Source organism: Podarcis tiliguerta, assembly GCF_965153285.1.
Source record: "Podarcis tiliguerta genome assembly, chromosome: 11".
Classification (NCBI taxonomy): domain Eukaryota; kingdom Metazoa; phylum Chordata; class Lepidosauria; order Squamata; family Lacertidae; genus Podarcis; species Podarcis tiliguerta.
The window spans coordinates 49,822,368-49,844,241 of NC_139544.1; the positions used below are offsets into that span (position 1 = coordinate 49,822,368).

The 21,874-nt window shown below is 43.7% G+C and overlaps 1 protein-coding gene across 5 annotated transcripts in view; it reads right to left on the reverse strand.

The window, feature by feature from the left end:
• The window catches only part of WDR7 (WD repeat domain 7), a 221,697-nt gene that overhangs the window by 174,477 nt on the left and 25,346 nt on the right, over window positions 1-21,874 (reverse strand). For 3 of the 5 annotated variants that reach the window (XM_083402629.1, XM_083402633.1, XM_083402631.1), the window contains 8 exons: window positions 21,030-21,175; window positions 19,246-19,360; window positions 18,666-18,807; window positions 15,903-16,154; window positions 15,029-15,249; window positions 11,380-11,575; window positions 9,872-10,086; window positions 179-945 (listed from right to left, as the gene is read on the reverse strand). In XM_083402629.1, coding sequence (XP_083258755.1) covers window positions 179-945; window positions 9,872-10,086; window positions 11,380-11,575; window positions 15,029-15,249; window positions 15,903-16,154; window positions 18,666-18,807; window positions 19,246-19,360; window positions 21,030-21,175 — 2,054 coding nt within the window. The remainder of the gene's footprint in view (window positions 1-178; window positions 946-9,871; window positions 10,087-11,379; window positions 11,576-15,028; window positions 15,250-15,902; window positions 16,155-18,665; window positions 18,808-19,245; window positions 19,361-21,029; window positions 21,176-21,874) is intronic. The other 2 variants (XM_083402630.1, XM_083402632.1) reach the window with 1 other exon arrangement.

The window sequence follows — 21,874 nt, forward strand, 5'->3', positions numbered from 1 at the left end:
GAAAAACAGCTGGAGATCCAAGTCTGGGAAACCCTGATCTAGGATGAAATTCAACAAAACAATGATCTAGCAATAAAGAATGCACAACTGTGTACTAAAGAAAGGTGGTTCAGAGCGAGACAGCCAAGGATGAAAGAGGTAAATTAAATAGGTTCGTTTATTTTTTTTCTACAGGTACCTGACTGGTCCCTTCTTCATATGATCACCAATGAATGTTGCGTTCGTCATGCTCATCAAGGTGTTAGCCAAGGAGATAATGGAGAGGAGGTGCTGAGTAGTTACTGCGCGTGATATGCCGTATGTTCCTCTGATATGTCCCTCCGTGGGAGATACAGACTTTCCTACCTCCACATCAACAGAGGGTATCTTGCCTATGGGCTGATTGTATCCGGGAAGCATCAGCGACATGTGGCCTCCTCTCGAGAGCAAGCCAAAAGAGACGGAGCAGTGAGGTCTCAGCATCCCCAAGCGGTCGCTGCAAAGCTCATCTAGAACACCGTTCAAGCCCCAAGCATGAAGGCATGACATAAACAACTTGGCCGTGTCCATGGTTAGATTGTATTCTAAGAGGGTTAAGGGCTTAGATTTGCTGGACCGGTACTCGGGATCGCTGTCTTCTCTCCTCTGCCTGGCTTCTTCGTCGTCCTCGTCCTCATCAAGGAGATGTTCTTTTATGTTCTCTTTGATTGTTTCTTTGACCTGCTGGAACAGGACCGCTGCTCGTTTGCCAGCCAGGAAGGAGCTCCCTTTGTCAGAACTACCAGATGCTTTCTGCAAATTCTCTGGGGAAATAAGGGCTGTATTAGGCCTGGAGGCTTCTTCAGTTAGCAGTTGAATAATCAGAGCTTCTACATCAAAGAAGAGCACATGGACATCTGGGTCTGTTAAGTTAGTCTTCAGGGCCTGAACCATCAGAGAGTTGTGAGAGTACTTAGGCAAATTTCCCTGCAATAAAACATGCAATAGTTATTTCTCTGGCTTGTGCAGTACTCTGCAAAGAGTTTGCGCAAAACATAACCTGGGTATCTTGGATAGTAGAAGAGTTGTGGCATTTGAAAGCAAGCAAACAATAAACTTGAAATGTGAATGATTTAAGATTACTATATGATTCCTTTTAAAAAAGAGAGTATAATTAAATGCAAAACACTCCGAAACAATATGTATAACGTATTTTTGAAAAATATGCTGAGCAGTTAATTGTATTTTCCCATGCTTTTTTAAAAAAAACATTAGGAACCAGCATGCATCTGTTGGGTTATCCTTGTGGTTTTACGTGATAGTAGCACTTGTACAAACTGTGTCCAAGTCTATCAAGGATCCCAAGAGAAGGGATAAATTAATTCATCCAAGACAAACAGATACGTGTATGAAAAAGACGAAGGCGCGGACAGTTCCCCACCTTTTTTGGACATGTGTTGATAAACAGGTGTTTGCAGGACTCCGTTCACAGAAATAAAACATTGAAAAGCATTGTCTCCCACGGAGCCAATCTACATTGGGAAGTCTAAAGAAGACTTACAGCACATTTCCCATATATGTCCACTCAGAAGTCGAGGCCCCATTGAGCTCACAGGTAAAGTGTGAAATCAGATTATAACTGTAACAGGGTTTCTCCTTCTTCCCCACTTTGGAATGCAAGATCACAGGGCAGTTGTTGAATTCATTGTTAAAATTACCAGTGCCACTTTAGACAGTAAATAATGAATTAGCACGCACAAACACACGCCTCTTAAATACCCCCAGAGATTTATGTTTGGCACTAAATGGGATACGTAACTCTTTGTTGATTCTGTGCTCCTTTGATGCTCAGTTCAGCCCCTAGAACAATATGCTGTCTTTGGCCATCAACCCGTACCTCTTCAAAGCCTTACCTTGCTAGTCAACAGCATGTGCATCCTTCCTTGGTCTGCCAAGGAAGTGAGGATGATGAAAGCAGACAACGCTAGAGTGCAAGCCGCATTCAACTTGTGCCAAATTAGGCTGATTTCAATACCAATCCCATTTGCGGGGGCTAAGTAGTGGAGGTCAATTTCAATCTCTGTTTCCACCACCAAGCAAAACACATTTTCAGCCAGAGAAGGGGCTCACACTGTATGGGAAACCAAGTTGGTCTCCAGTGGTAGGTTGGAGTGGGGAGAAGAAGACAATGCATCATCAGATTCTCCTAGCTATATTTTGTTTGATGAATTTCAATGTATCCTGTACAGAAATGTTGTGATGGTCTCTCTCAAGGTTATGATGGAGCCTTGAAAATCCTCTCGGTTCCTGCCCTTCTCAAGCCCTGCCTCACAGGCAGCTGATAGATTGTAGCCAAGGGGCCACATTTAAAATACAAGCAGGGTAGGAAGGTGTAGAGCTTCACAGTATTTAAAGCTTCAGCTTCAGCAGTTGTTCCCAAACCAGTATCTGTTCCTAAACCAGCCCCTAGAATTTTCACAAAGCTGTGTTTCTCTAGTCTGCATTGTAGAGCCTCTTTGCTTCCATTCTACGCATTTATTTATTTATACATATATACTTAACAAAATTTATATACAGTGGTACCTTGGTTCTCAAACTTAATTCTTTCTGGAAGTCCATTCCAAAACCAAAGTGTTCCAAAACCAAGGAGCCCTTTCCCACAGAAAGTAATGCAAAATGGATTAATCCATTCCAGACTTTTAAAACAACCCCTAAAACAGCAATTTAACATGGATTTTACCATCTAATGAGACCATTGATCCATTAAATGAAAGCAATAAACAATGTACTGCAGTCACCCGGTACCTGAACTGGGTTCCACACAGTCACAAAAACAAAATAAAAAGAGCTACAAAAACAAAAACGCAAAATAAATAGCAAAAACAAGCAGACCTCAACGTAACACTCAAATCGCAAGCATAGTATTCAAAGCAGGTTTGCAGTGTTTGGGTTCCAAGTTGTTTGAGTACCAAGGTGTTTGAGAACCAAGGTACCACTGTACTGCGTGATTTTAGCAAAACCTCTAAGCCGTTTAACAAGAAGCCCAATGCTCTGCTCCTGACCTCAGCTGCACATTGCACGGCCAGTTCCTGTTTTCTAACAATTTTTCTGCATGCGTGCGTTCCTCCTCCATCCCGAACAGTGGGTGTTTCCCCCTCCACACAAGCTGAACTGTTCATGCATGCATCCACCTGCCCTGGCAAGTTCATCACTCACTGCATGTTATCTTATTCCCCGCGCAAAAGGCTGAAAAGTGCAGCTGTGAAAGTGACAAGTCCCCCTTACACACACACACCTCCGCAGGGAGCCTGCCGAAGACTCTTCACAGTAATGGTGAAATTGACAAAAGGCAAAACTTCTACAGAAGGGGGGGGGGGATTGAAACCCCCTATAATGAAGGAGCCTCTCTGGTGATGGAGAAAGCTCATCAGTTTCACCACTTTGGTTTTGCAGCCTTTGCAGGTGATTCTCTGAACTCGAGTAAGATTTCCACAGAACCTGCCAGAAAGATTTCAAAGAGCAGCAGTGAAACTGACAATCTTGGAAGCTCAAGGCTGTAGAGGTGAAACTGACAAGAGGCTTCAACCCTCTTGTCAATATCCCCTTTCACCTCCTCGCAGTGAAGGGACTTCTGGGAACTCGCCGCAGAGGCGAAGGGGTGTTTGTCAGCTATATCGCTCTTCTCTGCAAACTACACAAATCTAAGAGCTTGTAACAAGCCGTTGAGTGTCTCATCACATCTATTTTCGTTTTTGTTTCTTTTACACGCGGCAATGACAAGTTTACGCACCAGATCCAGCCACCAGTTTCTGTTTCTTAAAAGAAGTTTAATTAGATAAGATTTAATTGGATAAAATGACGGTGAGAGTTTAATAAAAGCTGCTTGACAGTGGAACGTATTCCCTCGGGAGGTTATGGACTCCCCTTCTTGGAGGTTTTCAAGCAGAGCTTGGATGGCCGTCTGTCATGGATGCTTTAGCTGAGATTCCTCCATTGCAGGGGGTTGGACTAGATGACCCTCGGGGTCCCTTCCAACTCTACAATTCTGCGATTCTATGAATATACCATAAGAAAGCCTTGTTGGGTCAGATCAAATGCCCAACTACCAGTTTGAATTATGGTGCTGGAGGAGACTCTTGAGAGTCCCATGGACTGCAAGAAGATCAAACCTCTCCATTCTGAAGGAAATCAGCCCTGAGTGCTCACTGGAAGGACAGATCATGAAGCTGAGGCTCCAATACTTTGGCCACCTCATGAGAAGAGAAGACTCCCTGGAAAAGACCCTGATGCTGGGAAAGACTGAGGGCACAAGGAGAAGGGGACGACAGAGGACGAGGTGGTTGGACAGTGTTCTCGAAGCTACCAGCATGAGTTTGACCAAACTGCGGGAGGCAGTGGAAGACAGGAGTGCCTGGTGTGCTCTGGTCCAGGGGGTCACAAAGAGTAGGCCACGACTAAACAACAACAACAACCAGTTCTCACAGTGACCAACCTTAATAGCTCCCTCACCTTTGCAAAGGAGAACTGCCATTGGCAAACCTTACCATGAAATGGGCCATCAACGGCAACTATACCATCCCATTTCATCCAAAATAGGGAAACGGTGATTTTGATTGTTTTAAAATTATTTGTATGAAATTTTCGAAATACATGCAACTCCTGTTTTAGGTAAGACCAATATGTGTGTGACCGTGCACACACACAGCGCCAAACCCAGAAGTGACTTGGAAACATAATAAAAGATGTCACTAAAAGGGTGGGGGCAGGGATGGGGCAGGGGCAGCACGAGGCAGAATGGGGTGTTTCAATTGCACGCAATTTCACACAAGGACACAATGACCCGGGACACAACCCCCATGCAATTTGAGGGATGCCTGCATAACATTTGACAAACCACGATTAACGATTTTTGAACGAGACAGTATATGAAGCTAGAGTCTGGAGCTGGATTCATATTCTTTATTTTAAAAAAAATATTATTATTATTATTATATTTGTATACCGCCCTTCATCCACAGACCTCAGAGCAGTTCCAAAGCAGTTAGCTAGTTCTGATTCATACAAAATGGGAGGGTATAATTGACTCTGTGTGTGTGTGTTCACATGGCTCATACACAGGTCAGCTTATCAAGGCAAGACACAATCATCCGAAACATTGATGAGAATTTGTTTCTTAAAGTTCTGCTGCTTTAGTTAATTATCATAAGTACAGAAGGAAATTAAAGCAAGATGGAAGGCGTGAATGGCTTAAGAAGCTACTTTTCTCTTAAAAATGTTCATCCATACAACAATATTATTTGTACCTGTAGCAAACCAGCTCTAATACATTTAAAGGCAAAGTGCACATACACATTCTCTGCCATTTTACTTTGTTACCCTATTAAAATCATTTTGATATGCAAGGAATAAGGCAGCAAACTGGAATGCTACAATTGGAAATATGACGGATTAGCCATACCTGGTAGCAATCCTAGTACTGGTCAGTTTCACATGTGTGGACTCACTGATTTTAAACAGGGATAAAATCTATATAAAACTGGTGAATTGCAAAAACACAGAACTGCCCTATTTTACAAATACCAACCATAAAATCCATGGGGAAAAACCTGACTCTTAACAAAAAGTGGATCTCTGATGCCCTCTGCTGTCCTACTGTCAAACCTGATTAGAAAGCAAGACAACCCTTTGTTCAAAATAATACTACAGAACGTCTCAGTATACTTTCATATATGGGCAACACAGTTCTAAAATGTTTGTGCCAAAATGCAATCACCACATCAGGTTATTATGAGCCTTAGCCACTTGTTTGATAAAGTTAATATGAGTAGGAATTAGTATCACTGCAGAAGATATCTAATAATTATTATCTTTTTAAAGCTCTGTGGAAATGTCATCCTGTAGCTAAATATTGGTATACATTCTTATTTGGGTATAGGAGACTGCGGGGGCTATTGTACATTGTGAGAAAAGGAAAAGGAAAATTCTTCATCAAAACAAAGACAAAGACAAAATAAATGGATGGATGCATGCCCATGCACTTGTTCATTATGAACACAAAGCACCAAAATATTTCCCTGGGAAGCCTAATCCCCTGTGTCTATGAGATTTCCCCAGATATTGGCATAAACTATCAGGCCTACCTTCTTAACACTCAAGGACTACAACTTTTTATTAATAAATAAATAAAAATCCAAAACAGAGAAACCAAGAATAGGAATGCTGCACTCAGATCCAACCTATCAGGGGAAATGCACAGGACCTCTGTGCAATTCTACCAGCCCTCACTGGATTCTGCGACCTTGCATTAGTCTAGCAGAGCAAGTAGGAAAGTGCTAGCACTGATTTCATTTTTTTTAAAAAAAAGGATAAGCCATGCTTTTATTGTTATTGGGCCAGTATACATGTAATGGCCCAATAACAATGAAAGCATGGCTTATCCTTTTTTATAAAAATGATAGGACGCGGGTGGCTCTGTGGTCTAAACCACTGAGCCTCTTGGACTTGCCAATCAAAAGTTTGGCAGTTCGAATCCCCGCGACGGGGTGAGCTCCCGTTGTTCGGTCCTAGCTCCTGCCAACCTAGCAGTTCGAAAGCACACCCCAAATTGCATGTAGATAAATAGGTACCACTCCGGTGGGAAGGTAAATGGTGTTCCCATGCGCTGCTCTGGCTTCGGTGTTCCGTTGCACCAGAAGCGGCTTAGTCATGCTGGCCACAAGACCCGGAAAAACTGTCTGCAGACAAACGCCGGCTACCTCGGCCAGTAAAGCGAGATGAGCGCCGTAACCCCAGAGTCGTCTGCGACTGGACTTAACTGTCAGGGATCCTTTACCTTTATCTTTTTTTATACATGTAATAATTTTTAAACCCACAATGCAATACTGAAAACATAAAAGCAACTAAAAACACAGTAATTTTAAGTGCTTCTGCAGATCAAAAGGTTTTATCCCAGCGCTGAAAAGAATGCAATGTTGTTGCAGAGCACGCCTTTCTTGCACATTCCAAAGTTGGTGTGCCACTACAGAGAAGGCCCTGGTACATGCATAGTGTCAATAGATGAATCATGGAGAAGCAATGCCTCTGATAATCTTAACGCTGAGGAAGATCAACATGGGAGATGACACTCCTTCAGGTATCTAGACCTCACACCATTTAGGCTTAAAAGGTAAGCATCAACACCATAATGTGGTCATAGGCAGAACTGATGTACTGTGGTTCCGTCTGAATAAACCAGATCAGGTTCTGTGCCACTTGAAGTTTCTGAACAGTTTTCAAGGGCAGTCCTGCACAGAATGCATTAACAGCTTGAATTTCCAGCTTAGCGAAAAAAGGTACTGGCTTGGGGAGGGAAAATATCTATTGTTTGGAAAAATAATAATTAAAATGTTTAATAGGCAAGGTCCATGTCACTATCTGATAGTAGAAATTCAAGGCGGAACTACAATAAACAGCCAGCAGTCAGTAGAATGTGGGATAATAAACAAGGGTAGAGGGGTGTGGGGAATGAGACAGGGAATTTGCTTGGTGCATTCTAAAGTATATAAAACTTCCTATAATACTTTAAAACAAGTAACTTTTTTTATCTTGATATATCATCTACAAGCTGCCTTACTAATAAAAAGCTTGCCTAAGGCAGCGTATCAAATCACTTTCCAGTTTTAAATCTCATCTTCAGTATTTTTACTCTCTCATGTTAGGAATCCTTATTTTGAACACTGTAAAGATTTTGCCTGGGATTTTGCCTTTTGGAGTTGCATGACATTGTGCCATGAAGTCAATTTCCAGCAAAATATATTTATTTTGGGGGGGGGAGGAAAAAAAACAAAATATATTTATATATAATTTGTAATATTTATGAACAGTTTTCTCACTTTAAAATTGCCCATAAAACTAGCTATTAGGATCCTCCATCTACTCCCATCTATGACTGCTCCTTTACTGTAGCCAAAAGCCAAAGCAATTAAGGAAGTTCCTCTTGCCCAATTCCCCCCCCCCCCAAAAAAAAGAGATGAGAAATTTCTACACCACAGCAGCAAGACAAATCCCCCACTGCAAGGAAAGTGGCAAAGCTGATCCCTAGTGGCTCACTTGGAATGCATTTTTCATGAAGCTGTGATCCCTACATGCAGACCTCCATCTGCAATGGTTTTCCTTGTGAACTAAGGAACAATAACAGTTGCAAGCCATATGTAGGACCCACTCTCGGATCCTGGCTTCAATCGCTATCACAAGGTACTTCTCAAAAGGGGCAGATGCAGCTGGAATATCACTTTCCATACTTAAAAGTTTTCACATTACAGAAAGGGAGAAAAAAAGCAGAAAACACCATATATCAGGTAAAACACTTTAACCCCGGGGTGGTAGTGGGAAGACGGACTGGGTTTGAAAGCACCTAGTACATAATTTAGAGGCCCATGCTTACAGCATCAACCGTTTCAGTGTAGAAACATTATTGCCATATGTCCTCTTTTTCCAGGACACATCCTCTTTTTAATTTGTTGAGTCATCGTAGCGACCCACAAGTAGAAGTTGGCAAATGTGTCCTCTTTTTCGCTCTTCGAAATACAGCAACCCTAAAACACGACCTGAGTACTGAACTCTCTAACTTCTCAAAACCTTCGTAGAAGTTTTTGAGGATACTCCAAATCTTTAATCCATCAGACAAGAATGTTCAGTTATCACCTGTTTACTAGTCATTTCAGTGCTTGGTGTACAGTGGTGCCCCGCAAGATGAATGCCTCGCAAGACGGAAAACCCGCTAGACAAAAGGGTTTTCCGTTTTGGAGGTGCTTCGCAAAACAAATTTCCTATGGGCTTGCTTCGCAAGACGAAAATGTCTTGCGAGTTCCTGCGGGGTTTTTTCCTCCCCCCCCCCTTTTCCCCAAGCCGCTAAGCCGCTTAACAGCTGATCCGCTAAGCCGCTTATCAGCTGATCCGCTAAGCTGCTTATCAGCTGATCCGCTAAGCCACTAATAGCGCTAATCCGCTAAGCGGCTTGCTTCGCAAGATGAAAAAACCGCAAGACGAAGAGACTCGCGGAACGGATTCTTTTCATCTTGCGAGGCACCACTGTAACTGTCAAGTTAACAATTGATGCTGGATACACTTTTCGTACTGCATTTTTAAATTTTGTTTTGCTGCTTCTTTTATTGCTTTTATGGTTTATTTCGTTAGAAGCTGCCTTGAGCCTTGGAAAGCAAGGTACAAAAGATGGAGCCAAACAAAAGTGAGAACATGCAGGCTCCTGGAGAAGAATTCACATGCCATACTGGGCTAAGCCAAAGTTTGGGCAAGTATGCTATCTGTACCCAGACTCATGGTTAATCTCTCTCCCCACTAACCAGAAGCATAGCCAAAGACGGTGTAGGCAACCCTGGATCAATGCTCTGACTGAGTATATGGCAGCCTCCTTTGTTCCCGGAAAACATTCCTCCACACACATCCAGATAGGGATTTATGACTGCTACCATGCACAGAGGGCTATGTGCCCCTTCACTTCATCCCACATAAATGAATGGCAACCAGTGATGCTGTTATCGGTGGAGCTCTGGGCAGATGTTCAGAGCCCCACAACCACCTCAGGCAACTTTTCAAATCTCCTCCTCAGAGCTGCAGCTGGCCAAGGAGTCTGGCCATGGCAGCCGGCCACCACACATTCTGCTACTGCAAAGGAAGCACAAGCCAAGGACAAGGAGGACAGCAAGCCCAGATGGTCCCAGGCTGATTCTGTCTCCTCTTCAGTCACTTCACCCGAAGCCAAAGGAGTCGGATGTGGCTGGGATGCTGCCAAGTCCTTTGTGACCACCATCTTGTGGATTCCTTGCAATACACAGGGCCTCCCTCAACACACAACCGGTCCTGACAGCAGGCATTTTGCTAGCATGTGTATTAACAAGACGCAACCAAAGCTTACTTTGTCAGCTGAATCGGAGGCCAGGAGGTTTGTGGCAAGAGTCTGGAGCTTCTGATGGGCCATGTTTTTCAGTGCCGCAAGGCTACGTCGAGTCATGGCCTGCTTTAAGTTGACAGCAGGATGGCTGAGGGAATCGACTGCGGCAGGCACAGCCTCGTCACAGGCATTCAGGATCTCCACGGCTGTTATTCCCATAACACAGCGATCAAGAGCACCTTAAGAAGATATAAAGGGGAGAGGGGTGAACTGGCTGTAGTTAAAATGCATTCAAAACATTAGAAAGGTATATTGAAGTTAATGGAATTGGAGCAGCTAGGCCATACTGAGCCAAAACTTCACAAGAGAAGGAAAGTTAGAGTTGTTAACAGCCTAGCTGTTCAGCAATGCACTTCCTGTGATTTTCTTGCAAGACAGCATACTTTGTAAACTACACTATGAAGAATGAGCTCTAGGCAATTTTGTGCTTGCTCAAAACTCTCGAGTTGCTACAGTGGTACCTCGGGTTACATACCCTTCAGGTTACATACACTTCAGGTTACACACTCCGCTAACCCAGAAATAGTGCTTCAGGTTAAGAACTTTGTTTCAGAATAAGAACAGAAATCAGGCTCTGGCGGCGCATTGGCAGCGGGAGGCCCCCATTAGCTAAAGTGATGCTTCAGGTTAAGAACAGTTTCAGGTTAAGAACGGACCTCCGGAACGAATTAAGTACTTAACCTGAGGTACCACTGTATTACAATTCCTTCCGAGCAAATTTTGGAGGGCACAGGGGCAAACTGGGGAGCAGAGAAGGAAGTCCCATTGCATAAGTAGAAGCACTTGTGCAGGGGCTTTGGGTGACAGAACTCATTAGTTGAATGAGTAACCCAAAGTTACTAACGATTTATCTTCTAGAATAAAAGCAGAAAGGCAACAAAATGGGACAAGTCAGCCATTTCCCCTTTTATCATGTATTTCATAGCCAAATAACCCCTAATTCACTGCAGCTTTGCATATGTTTCCTGAAGTAGATTTATTTGGCAGGATAATGCGCAAGTAATAACCTTTCCAAAATTTAAAATTGGATGGAGCTACCTTCTACATTGTGGGACGTGGGTGGCGCTGTGGGTAAAACCTCAGCGCCTAGGACTTGCCGATCGTATGGTCGGCGGTTCAAATCCCTGCGGCGGGGTGCGCTCCCATTGCTCGGTCCCAGCGCCTGCCAACCTAGCAGTTCGAAAGCACCCCCGGGTGCAAGTAGATAAATAGGGACCGCTTACTAGCGGGAAGGTAAACGGCGTTTCCGTGTGCTGTGCTGGCTCGCCAGATGCAGCTTGTCACGCTGGCCACGTGACCCGGAAGTGTCTCCGGACAGCGCTGGCCCCTGGCCTCTTAAGTGAGATGGGCGCACAACCCTAGAGTCGGACACGACTGGCCCGTACGGGCAGGGGTACCTTTACCTTTACCTTCTACATTGCTAAAGGGTACGCCTGAAATTATTAAGTCCCTTCTTACACAGTTTCTCTTACCAGTATCCATCTGCCAGACATACACAGAGCCATCTGAACAGCCCACAACTAGGTAGTCATCTGATGGTCTCCACTTTATGACTTGAATAGGAAAGAGGTGCCGGGAAGCTAACATGATACACTTTTTCTCCCGTAAGCTCAGAAGTCCTACTGAGTGGTCACTGGCAACAGAGCAAACACAGTGCTGGACTCTCGACTGAAAAGGAGGAAATAATATTTTTCAGTTGGCACAGATCTTTTAGTTGCAAATCCACTGGATCTTAAAAACAATGTACTTGTCATTTATTTAGTCAGCAAGCCATCAGATGCAAGAAGCTGGATATCATGGGAACCCCACGAATGTTTGAGCAGGAGAGAGATGCATGTGAATCCCAAATACTGTACAGTTGACACCCAAACCACCTCTGTTTAAAAGCCTTTGCACTGCGCACTGGCTTAAGCCAAAGTGGAAACAGCCGAAGAGAAAACAGCAATGTCCGCCATTACAATTCAAGCACGATCCTGTGCTTGGTTCTGACTCACTTTCTAGTGAGCTTTCCAGGAGTCTTTTCCAGGTCTACCTGGAGATGCAGGGGACTGAACCTAGGGACTTCTGCTGGGGATTGAACCTGGAGACCAACTGAGCTACCACCCCTGAGTTTCCATCATATTCCTGAGAAGCTCCTATTCTCTTGCTTTTTTTCCAAATATCTCATCTTCAAACACCTAAAAGGCTGTCAACATGGAAAATGGAGCATGCTTGTGATGGACTACATGGAATTGGCGGAAATGACTTTCAGAATCTGAGACCAGGGAGAAGAGTCAGTGGAAGAAGACTGGAAAAAATTCAAAGTATATTTACAGAAATATTGCAAAATTAATGAATGTTAGAAGGATGCTGGAATGAAGTTATATGGTTTTAGCAGAAATGTTATAAAGAATTAAGCAAAAACTGATTGTTAATGGGCCAAAGTGGAAAATTAAAAGTTACATTGTGTTAAGATAAATCATAGAACAAAAAATTGAGAAAGATGGAAAGGATTTGCTGAAATAGCTAATTGAACTAGAATACAAAAAAGGGAGGTGTGAGGAGGTCGATGAAATAAGTAAATGAAAGGTAAAGATACGGAAATATTAGATGTGTTTTAAAATGTTTTTGTTTTTCTTTTTTTTTTTGTCTTGCTGTATTGTTTTTTGTTTTTCTTTTTATTTTCGATGTATTGTCTGTTAAATTTTTTTATTGTTTCTTTTTTCTTTTTTCTGTAACTATTAAACCTCTAATAAATATTATTTAAAATAAAATAAAATGGAGCACACTTGTTTTCTCCTGATCCAGAGGGTAGGATCTGAACCAATGGATAAAGGAGATTCCAACTAAACATCAGAAAGAACTTTCTGACAGCAAGAGCTGTTTGACCGTGGAACATACTCCCACAAAAAGTAGTGGGTTCTCCTTCCTTGGAGCTTTTTACAGAGAGATTGGATGGCCACCTATCACGTATAATCTAGTTGAGATTCCTGCATTGCACAGGGTTGGGATAGATGACCATTGGAACCCTTCCAACTCTACAGTTCTACGATTCTATATACCTGCAGAGGCTGAATGGGAAAAACCGTGGTAGCTCAGCAGTGTTGAAGGATAAACACCTATGTCAAATTCTATGATTTTCTACCTACGCACAGCATTTCAAAGGATCGCGCAATACAATGGATGCTCTCAGTTACCTTGAACTATTTATATAACTTTTTAAATGAATTTTAAGAAGCGTTCACCTAGAATGCCCACAAGCATTTACCAATAGAAAAAGCCATCACATGAACCAGAGCAAAGGCACTGTAAGTCAAGGCAATAACAGTTCTGTAATTTAAAAATACCAATTCTATATTGTCCATAATATGAGAGTCCATAATCCAAGCAGACTGTAGGGGGTCCACCGCTTACCACCAATTCATAGTGCAGTGGACTCACCCCGCTAACTGCCCCCAATTAATTTTAGTGCACACACCTAACTGCACACCAATTACACAAATTTCTACAATTTACCACAGTTTATCTTGTGGGCGATCTTGTGTGGGCGATACTTAAGTGATTAGAGTCTCAGGCAGAAAATGATGAAACAAAAGTTTCATTGAACCGAAAGAAGTTTGTGATACAAAGTGAGTCACGAAATGCGTTCTTTCAGATAGAAGTTAACTTATTTGCTTTAACTATAAGATGTCTCAGGTCCATGGCTGTCAACTTTTCCCTTTTCTTGCGAGGAATCCTATTCGGAATAAGGGAATTTCCCTTAAAAAAAAGGGAAACATTGACAGCTATGCTCAGGCCTAAACTCAGTGTTTACAGTCACAGTTTCTCTTAACCTCTCTCTTTACTCAAAATCAGTGGCTACACTTCAGTTTCTGTTACTTGGTTATGACAGTTAAATACCTTTTAACACCATACAGCTTCCTTTGCCAATTAATAGAAGAGAAGAAGAGTTTGGATTTGATATCCCGCCTTTCACTCCCTTTAAGGAGTCTCAAAGCGGCTAACATTCTCCTTTCCCTTCCTCCCCCACAACAAACACTCTGTGAGGTGAGTGGGGCTGAGAGACTTCAAAGAAGTGTGACTGGCCCAAGGTCACCCAGCAGCTGCATGTGGAGGAGCGGAGACACGAACCCGGTTCCCCAGATTACGAGACTACCGCTCTTAACCACTACACCACACTGGCTCTCTGTTGGTTCATGAGCGAGGGACACTTTTCCTCAAGTTACCCACTCTCTAAGCCATGGGTAGGCAAACTAAGGCCTGGGGGCCAGATCCGGCCCAATCACCTTCTAAATCTGACCCGCGGACGGTCCAAGAATCAGCGTGTTTTTACATGAGTAGAATGTGTCCTTTTATTTAAAATGCATCTCTGGGTTATTTGTGGAGCCTGCCTGGAGTTTTTACATGAGTAGAATGTGTGCTTTTATTTAAAATGCATCTCTGGGTTATTTGTGGGCATAGGAATTCTTTCATTTCCCCCCAAAAATATAGTTCGGTCCCCCACAAGGTCTGAGGGACAGTGGACCGGTCCCCTGCTGAAAAAGTTTGCTGACCCCTGATTTATGCCATCCAACTCCTGAGGTTTTCCAAATGGTATAACAGGCCCAGGGGATGACCTCACCCCTCACCCCTTGTTAGTGACTTGGGAGTCTTCTGTACCTAGAAGAACTCTCCCCTCCTGGCTATTATGAGACCCAGGTAGCCTGAATTCCCACAGGTTCTACCTCTCCTGGCTCAGTCTCAGCCCTCCCAGGACACTCCAGTCTGTACAACCTTCCCAGACCCTCAACCTGGTCTCCCTTTCTAAGCTGCGAGGCTCTGTCCTCTCACAATGGATAGTAGATGTTTAACTTAACCCAGAACCAGTTCTTCCTCAGACAAACCCTATCCTACTCCCTATCTCTCATCTCAAATCAAGCCCTCTCTCTTAACCTGAACCGTAGCCCTATCTAACTCTCTCCCTCAAAAACTTCCCCTTTTTATCCTCCCTCCCTAAGTGCTGCTCCTCCCCCTTCTGTGACTCGCTGACTTTGTAGCCAATCAGCAATGGGCTCCAGCGCTCCGGTGTAATGGGGGGGGGGGCTGCGCCACCAGACTCTGGTCTGGCTGTGCTGTCCGCCACACAAGCATTCACCAACTTACACTGCAGTTTTCCGGAGGGACCAAAAGTTGCGTGATTTCCCCACCGTGCACACAGAAGATGTGTTTCATTTCTCCAGAAAAGATGTCCCAGATAATGACGGAAAAATCCACGCCGCCTGACACCAGGTATCTTTGGTCGTAACGAGGAGAGACTTGGTGGGGATACAGCAAGCAGGTGACTTTGTTCCGATGGCCACGCAGAGTTCTGTGGGGCGGCCAACCTAAAAAGTTAGGGAGCAGGCACAAAAACCACAACATGCAATGGGTATGAAAGTCATTTTAAGGATTTCAGTATTAGAAAAAGAAATACATAGCGGCAGCCCCATGATAATTACTACTGATAACGCAAAACAAACTGTTGTCACATCCATTCAGCGAAACACACACCCATAATAGACCGTTTTATGGTCCATTTAGGGAATCTTTGGGTGGTTTTACCAGCAGTTGCAAACTGCACTCCAACACTCTGCAATTGTAAATGCAACGTTTAGATCTTCCACATTCTAGAGCAGTGTTTCCCAACCTTGGGCCTCCAGCTGTTTTCGAACTACAATTCCCATCATCCCTGACCACTGGTCTTGGTAGCTTAGGATTATGGGAGTTGTAGTCCAAAAACAGCTGGAGGCCCAAGGTTGGGAAATGCTGTTCTAGAGGACAGTAACATAATTCAGAAGTAGGACCAAAAGCACTCACATCTATCATTTGATTTTGAAAGTAATTGCCTGTGTTTGTTTAACTATTTTAACAGATGCAGGAAGACACCCCTAAGCCAGAAGAACCACTACATCACAATGCCCTCTTCAAACATCAGCAGAGCAAATAAAATGCTTCAACACTACATTTCAAGGCACACTTTTAACGATTGCTCACACACCCCTTCTGCGCACGTGCTCATCTTGCAGGAGCTGAACTATAGCAGTTTGAGTTGCTGGTACAATAATGATGCTTCCATCTTCACGGCCACAAACCAGGCGTCCATGCGCAGGGATATATACACTTGCCGTCACTTTAAGCGGCTCATCACTATTGGGCATGAAGCTCAGCTGATCTATAATTCCAGCCGGACGAGGAGCAAGTTTGGTGAACGCTTCTTGCAGGGAAGTGGAAGTTGTCACTTTCAATCCTGCTTTTAAGAACAAAGGAATAAAATGAAATGCTTAGAATAAAGTTCTGTAGAAGTACAAGTGTTCTCAAAGCTTTCCAGTTAAACTAAGCCTTACAAAACCGTGTTTGGAAATGGCCCCTGCCTGGTTGACAACAGTAAGGATCACATATTGGCGACAAATCTGGGAAATTATTCACGAACTGGCGTTTCTTCCCTTCTTTGATGCTGCAGGTTACCAATATTGGTAAGTATAGGCAAGTGCGGGGACGCGGGTGGCGCTGTGGGTTAAAGCCTCAGTGCCTAGGGCTTGCCGATCGAAAGGTCGGCGGTTCGAATCCCCGCGCCGGGGTGCGCTCCCGTTGTTCGGTCCCAGCGCCTGCCAACCTAGCAGTTCGAAAGCACCCCTGGGTGCAAGTAGATAAATAGGGACCGCTTACTAGCGGGAAGGTAAACGGCGTTTCCGTGTGCGGCTCTGGCTCGCCAGAGCAGCGATGTCACGCTGGCCACGTGACCCGGAAGTGTCTTCGGACAGCACTGGCCCCCGGCCTCTTTGAGTGAGATGGGCGCACAACCCTAGAGTCTGTCAAGACTGGCCCGTACGGGCAGGGGTACCTTTACCTTTTTTTTATAGGCAAGTGCACTAGGAAAAATATTTCTGGGCTAGCCGTGTTTGTGGGATTATTTTGAAGATTTAGTAAAATCACAACAAACAGGTTGTATTCAATAATGTAATACTCAGAGTGGACCTATTTGGTTGTACCTAGAGATGGGAAGGGGACGCGGGTGGCGCTGTGGGTTAAAGCCTCAGCGCCTAGGGCTTGCCGATCAAGAGGTCGGTGGTTCGAATCCCCGCGGCGGGGTGCGCTCCCGTTGTTCGGTCCCAGCGCCTGCCAACCTAGCAGTTCGAAAGCACCCCCGGGTGCAAATAGATAAATAGGGACCGCTTACTAGCGGGAAGGTAAACGGTGTTTCCGTGTGCGGCTCTGGCTCGCCAGAGCAGCAATGTCACGCTGGCCACGTGACCCGGAAGTGTCTTCGGACAGCGCTGGCCCTCGGCCTCTTTGAGTGAGATGGGCGCACAACCCTAGAGTCTGGCAAGACTGGCCCGTACGGGCAGGGGTACCTTTACCTTTTTAGAGATGGGAAAGCCTGGAAAAAACCCAGAAAAACTGGGTGGAAACCCAGTTTTTTTTCCATAGCCATTTTTTTTTAGGGGAGGAAATGGGAAAAATTTGTGTGGACTTTTCAAACTATATCAAACTCGTTTTTTTTCTTCGTTTTTTTCTGGAAAAAACAGCTTATGGGGGAAAAGGGGGGGAACTGTTTTTCCAATATTTCCAGTTCCCCCCCCCCCCAGAACTTCCTATCTCTAGTGTCCCCAATGAAGTCATCCCGTTAGCACAAGGACTTCTGCCTGTGCAAGAGGATTTCCTTTCCCCTCCCAACACAACCCCCCCCTGCCCAATCTACTCCAGAGGGTTGCGGGGAAACCTGAAACACACACACATATATATCACTCCCACCACACTTTTAGAGAGAGATGCTGGTTAGGGAATGTGGGAGGCAGAACACTGAGATCTACGATTACATTTGTGCTCTGATTAAAGAAATCTTAATCAATTCATCATTTGGAATTTAATCCATTAAATCTGCATACATTTTTACACGAAAAAACAACTGTGAAGAAAAAGGCACATTATTTTAGATGACTGCAAAAGTCATCGTGGACACTATCCTGCTATATGCCTTCCCTTTCGCACACCAATAGAATGCCTCTTCCGATCTGTTTTTGCAAAGAGCTCCCCTATTAAGAAAAAGGTGGGTTTTTTAAAACAACAACAACTCTATGGCCTGATTAATTGGAGTGACCTTTTTAAGTCAAGCTATCCATCTACAACTTAATCTAACCTATAAAACTGGCTAAATATCGCAGACCCAAGTTCATACTAACATTAGATTACCATGAAAGAGAGGCTTATTTTTTAATCTTGAAAATTCAGAACTCATTGTTACACCTCAGAAAGGCTTATTAGAATAAAGTTTAATTACTTCTTCATCTAAGTGCCTTTCTCATGTATGCTACCCTTCATTTCAGGATGTGTTTCTATCCTTTATTCTCACCACGCCTGCCTGCATGTTTTACATTTGGCAGATTTGCACATCTGACAAAGAATACATATTTTCAATAGGAGTGATTTTCAAATAACATCTCACAAGAGAGTATGTTCATGCCAGAATCTTCCTTTTTTTCAGGTCTGAAGTGTCACAAGACATTACAACTGCCTAAACACAGCCATTCTTTTAGAGCCTGGTTTTTAGGAATTGCTTTGTAGCTGAAACAGAGAGGATGAGCGATTAAACTGTGTGCAGGGGAATCTAGCGACAGACACCCACAGGGATGGCGACAATGCATGCCAAAGCTTTTCCAGGATTTTTAGAGACTTGCTAGATTTTACAGAAATGAGCACCATTCTTATAAAGGGAAATGTCTGCGCTGAAGATGCGTGGAAATGTTAATTGCAAAGTAGCTACCTTCGGTCACACTTGGATGGTCAAGCGAATTTGGGATACTCCAAATGCTGAGCCTTCCTGAGGAGTCTCCCTGAATAAGCAGTTTGTGAAAGCACTCTCTGCGGCCGTAGAAGAACCGAGTCACAGGAGGACAGATTAACAACTGCAAAAAAAAAAAAAAAAGATGAATCAGAGTGATCTCAGAGAAAAAGGAAGAACTAGAGGGCAACCTTGAGCATCAGAATCCCAGTTTTACACAGCTCTTGGTGAATACATGGAGTTCTCAGCTTTGATCCTCAGCATCCACAGTTAAACAATTTAATGTAGAATAGGTTGGGGCTTTCTGAAGATAGGTTTTCTGGACTACAACTCCCATCATCCCTAGCTAGCAGGACCAGTGGTCAGGGATTACAGGAATTGTAGTCCAAAAACAGTTTGGGGAAACCCTGGCTTAGCCAGACCCTTCCAGTTAGCAGAGGCCATAAGAGACTTGATGCTGGGAAAGTCAGTTTCAATATGTTCACTGAAAGACTGTCCACACAGCATTTAATTAACAAGCCCCCTTGCTATGAACACTGCAGCAACCCAAATAAAGTCTTACCTGTTTATCTGATTTCTCCACTGCTCTGTCCACAACACAGTGGAGTTGAGGGGGATTTAGATTTTCGACAACTTTTCCAACATCACTGCGAAATGAATCACTAGCTGGCAAGCAACTGCGGAGGAGAGCCACACATACACATGTAAAGACGGCAAAACATAACAAGCTTAATCTCACAGCTTCAGTGTACATGTATTGGTTGCAGGCTACACAGCTAGGTATGAGCTGAGGCTCCTTCATTTGCTTCAGGAGCTAGTTTGACTTACTAGGTCGACATCAGTAGCTCAGAGGTGGAATGGTCTGTAGAACCTCCTCCAGGTTCTTATACAGTACTTATTTAACTGGCCACTTCTCGCACAGAATGCTTGTCCCTGTCATTTTATGCCAAAAGAATCCACAGAGGCAAATCATATAGTGTTGCATCCAATTGTGTTCCTCCAGCAGAGCTAAAAAGTGGTGGGTAGGGAGATATATTTTTTACAAATTCCTCCCTTTCTCTTGCAGCCCTCCTTGCCAATTACTAAACTGTTCTCATACAGTTCCCCCAACCCTTTAGAATACATAGAATCAAAGAGTTGGAAGAGACCACAAGGGCCATCGAGTCCAACCCCCTGCCAAGCAGGAAACACCATCAGAGCACTCCTGACATATGGTTGTCAAGCCTCTGCTTAAAGACCTCCGAAGAAGGAGACTCCACCACACTCCTTGGCAGCAAATTCCACTGTCGAACAGCTCTTACTGTCAGGAAGTTCTTCCTAATGTTTAGGTGGAATATTCTTTCTTGTAGTTTAGATCCATTGCTCCATGTCCGCTTCTCTGGAGCAGCAGAAAACAACCTTTCTCCCTCCTCTATGTGACATCCTTTTATATATTTGAACATGGCTATCATATCACCCCTTAACCTCCTCTTCTCCAGGCTAAACATGCCCAGCTCCCTTAGCCGTTCCTCATAAGGCATCGTTTCCAGGCCTTTGACCATTTTGGTTGCCCTCCTCTGGACACGTACCATGTAGTAAGGCATAGGGGAAAATCAGGAAAAAGACCTCCTTCCCTGCTTCTGTTAACAGAAGACTCCACTGAATCAGAAAGCCTTATCTTGGCAGGGGGGTATAACTGAGAGCAGTCCGTACGTTTTACTGAGCAAGGAAGAGCCTTCACGAATGCAAACATATGGACAGTATGAACGTCTTGCGTCTTTCAGCCTTTTAATTGTAAATTCCATTTACATTCAACCTTCATTTAGCATTGCAGAGGAAAGCATGCCCAATTATGCTTCCCCGCCTGTCCCACATGCAGAGAGTTCGAAACCTTCCGTTTTAGAACTAACCACAGTTCCCCACAATTTCCAAAGTGAGGGAACTGTGGTTTTTCCCAGCCACAATTTAGTTTAAAGAAGCCAGGATCCGACTGTGCTTTGGTATTCAGTTTGTTAACATCACCTATTTTTGTTCTAAACCAATAGCGTGGAGGAAAGTCTTTTTAAATCATGGGTAGGCAAACTAAGACCCGGGGGCCGGATCCGGCCCAATCACCTTCTAAATCCAGCCCACGGACAGTCCGGGAATTAAGCATGTTTTCACATGAGTAGAATGTGTGCTTTTATTTAAAATGCATCTCTGGGTTATTTGTGGGGCATAGGAATTCATTCATTATTATTTTTTTCAAAATATAGTCCGGCCCCCCACAAGGTCTGAGGGACAGTGGACCGGCCCCCTGCTGAAAAAGTTTGCTGACCCCTGCTTTAAATGAAACATTTAAAAGTGAAACCCTTTGTCCCTGTGTACCTGGCTGGCAGTTTATATATAAGACTTTGACCATCTTCTGTCCATATGATTACTTTGTCCGCTGATACAAAATCGCCACCTGTCCATGTCTGTCCATTCTCACTGGGGACTGAGCATAACAGGGAATAATCACCGGCATCAAACACCTAAAGAAAATAATCACATAACAAAAAACCCATCACTGTATCATAAATTTTGCCCTGTAGTTGGATAGTTGAGAACTCAGCAACTTCCTGTTCTTTTTAGATACAAAGGCAACAAATTAAAAATGCATCCCCTAAATATAACATGAACTGTAATTGACTCCAGCTGATCTTATTAGTAACTAAAAGAAATATTTTGTTTATTAAAAGATCTATATCCCATCTTTCCATTCAAAGATGAACTGCCCAAGACAGCACACATCTTGAAGACACAAATTATCTTTAAAACACTAGATAAAAAAAGGTCACAGTCAATGGAGAGACATAAATGAAGGGATTTGTAAAACTTTTCAGGTCAAAAGCCTGGTGGAAAATGAATGTTTTAGCTTTGTGTCTGAAAGCCATCAGAGAAGGTACAAGAGGAACTCCCTACATAGGAGACAAAGGACTGCAAATATTGTATAATCCATACTAGAAACAATTCTTTCACCTTTTCCTTTTTGTAAGAAAAAAAACCTGGGAAAGCAAAGGTCATATTGGGTATCTTAGTAATTCTATTAAAGTAGGGATGGCTAACTTTCTTTCAGACTTAGGGTCGCATTCACGGTTAGGCAATCCTCTGAGGGATGCATGCCAGCACATCACACATTCACTGTCCATCACTGCCCAAGAGAGAGAAGAGAGAGACAGAAAGAGAGAGAG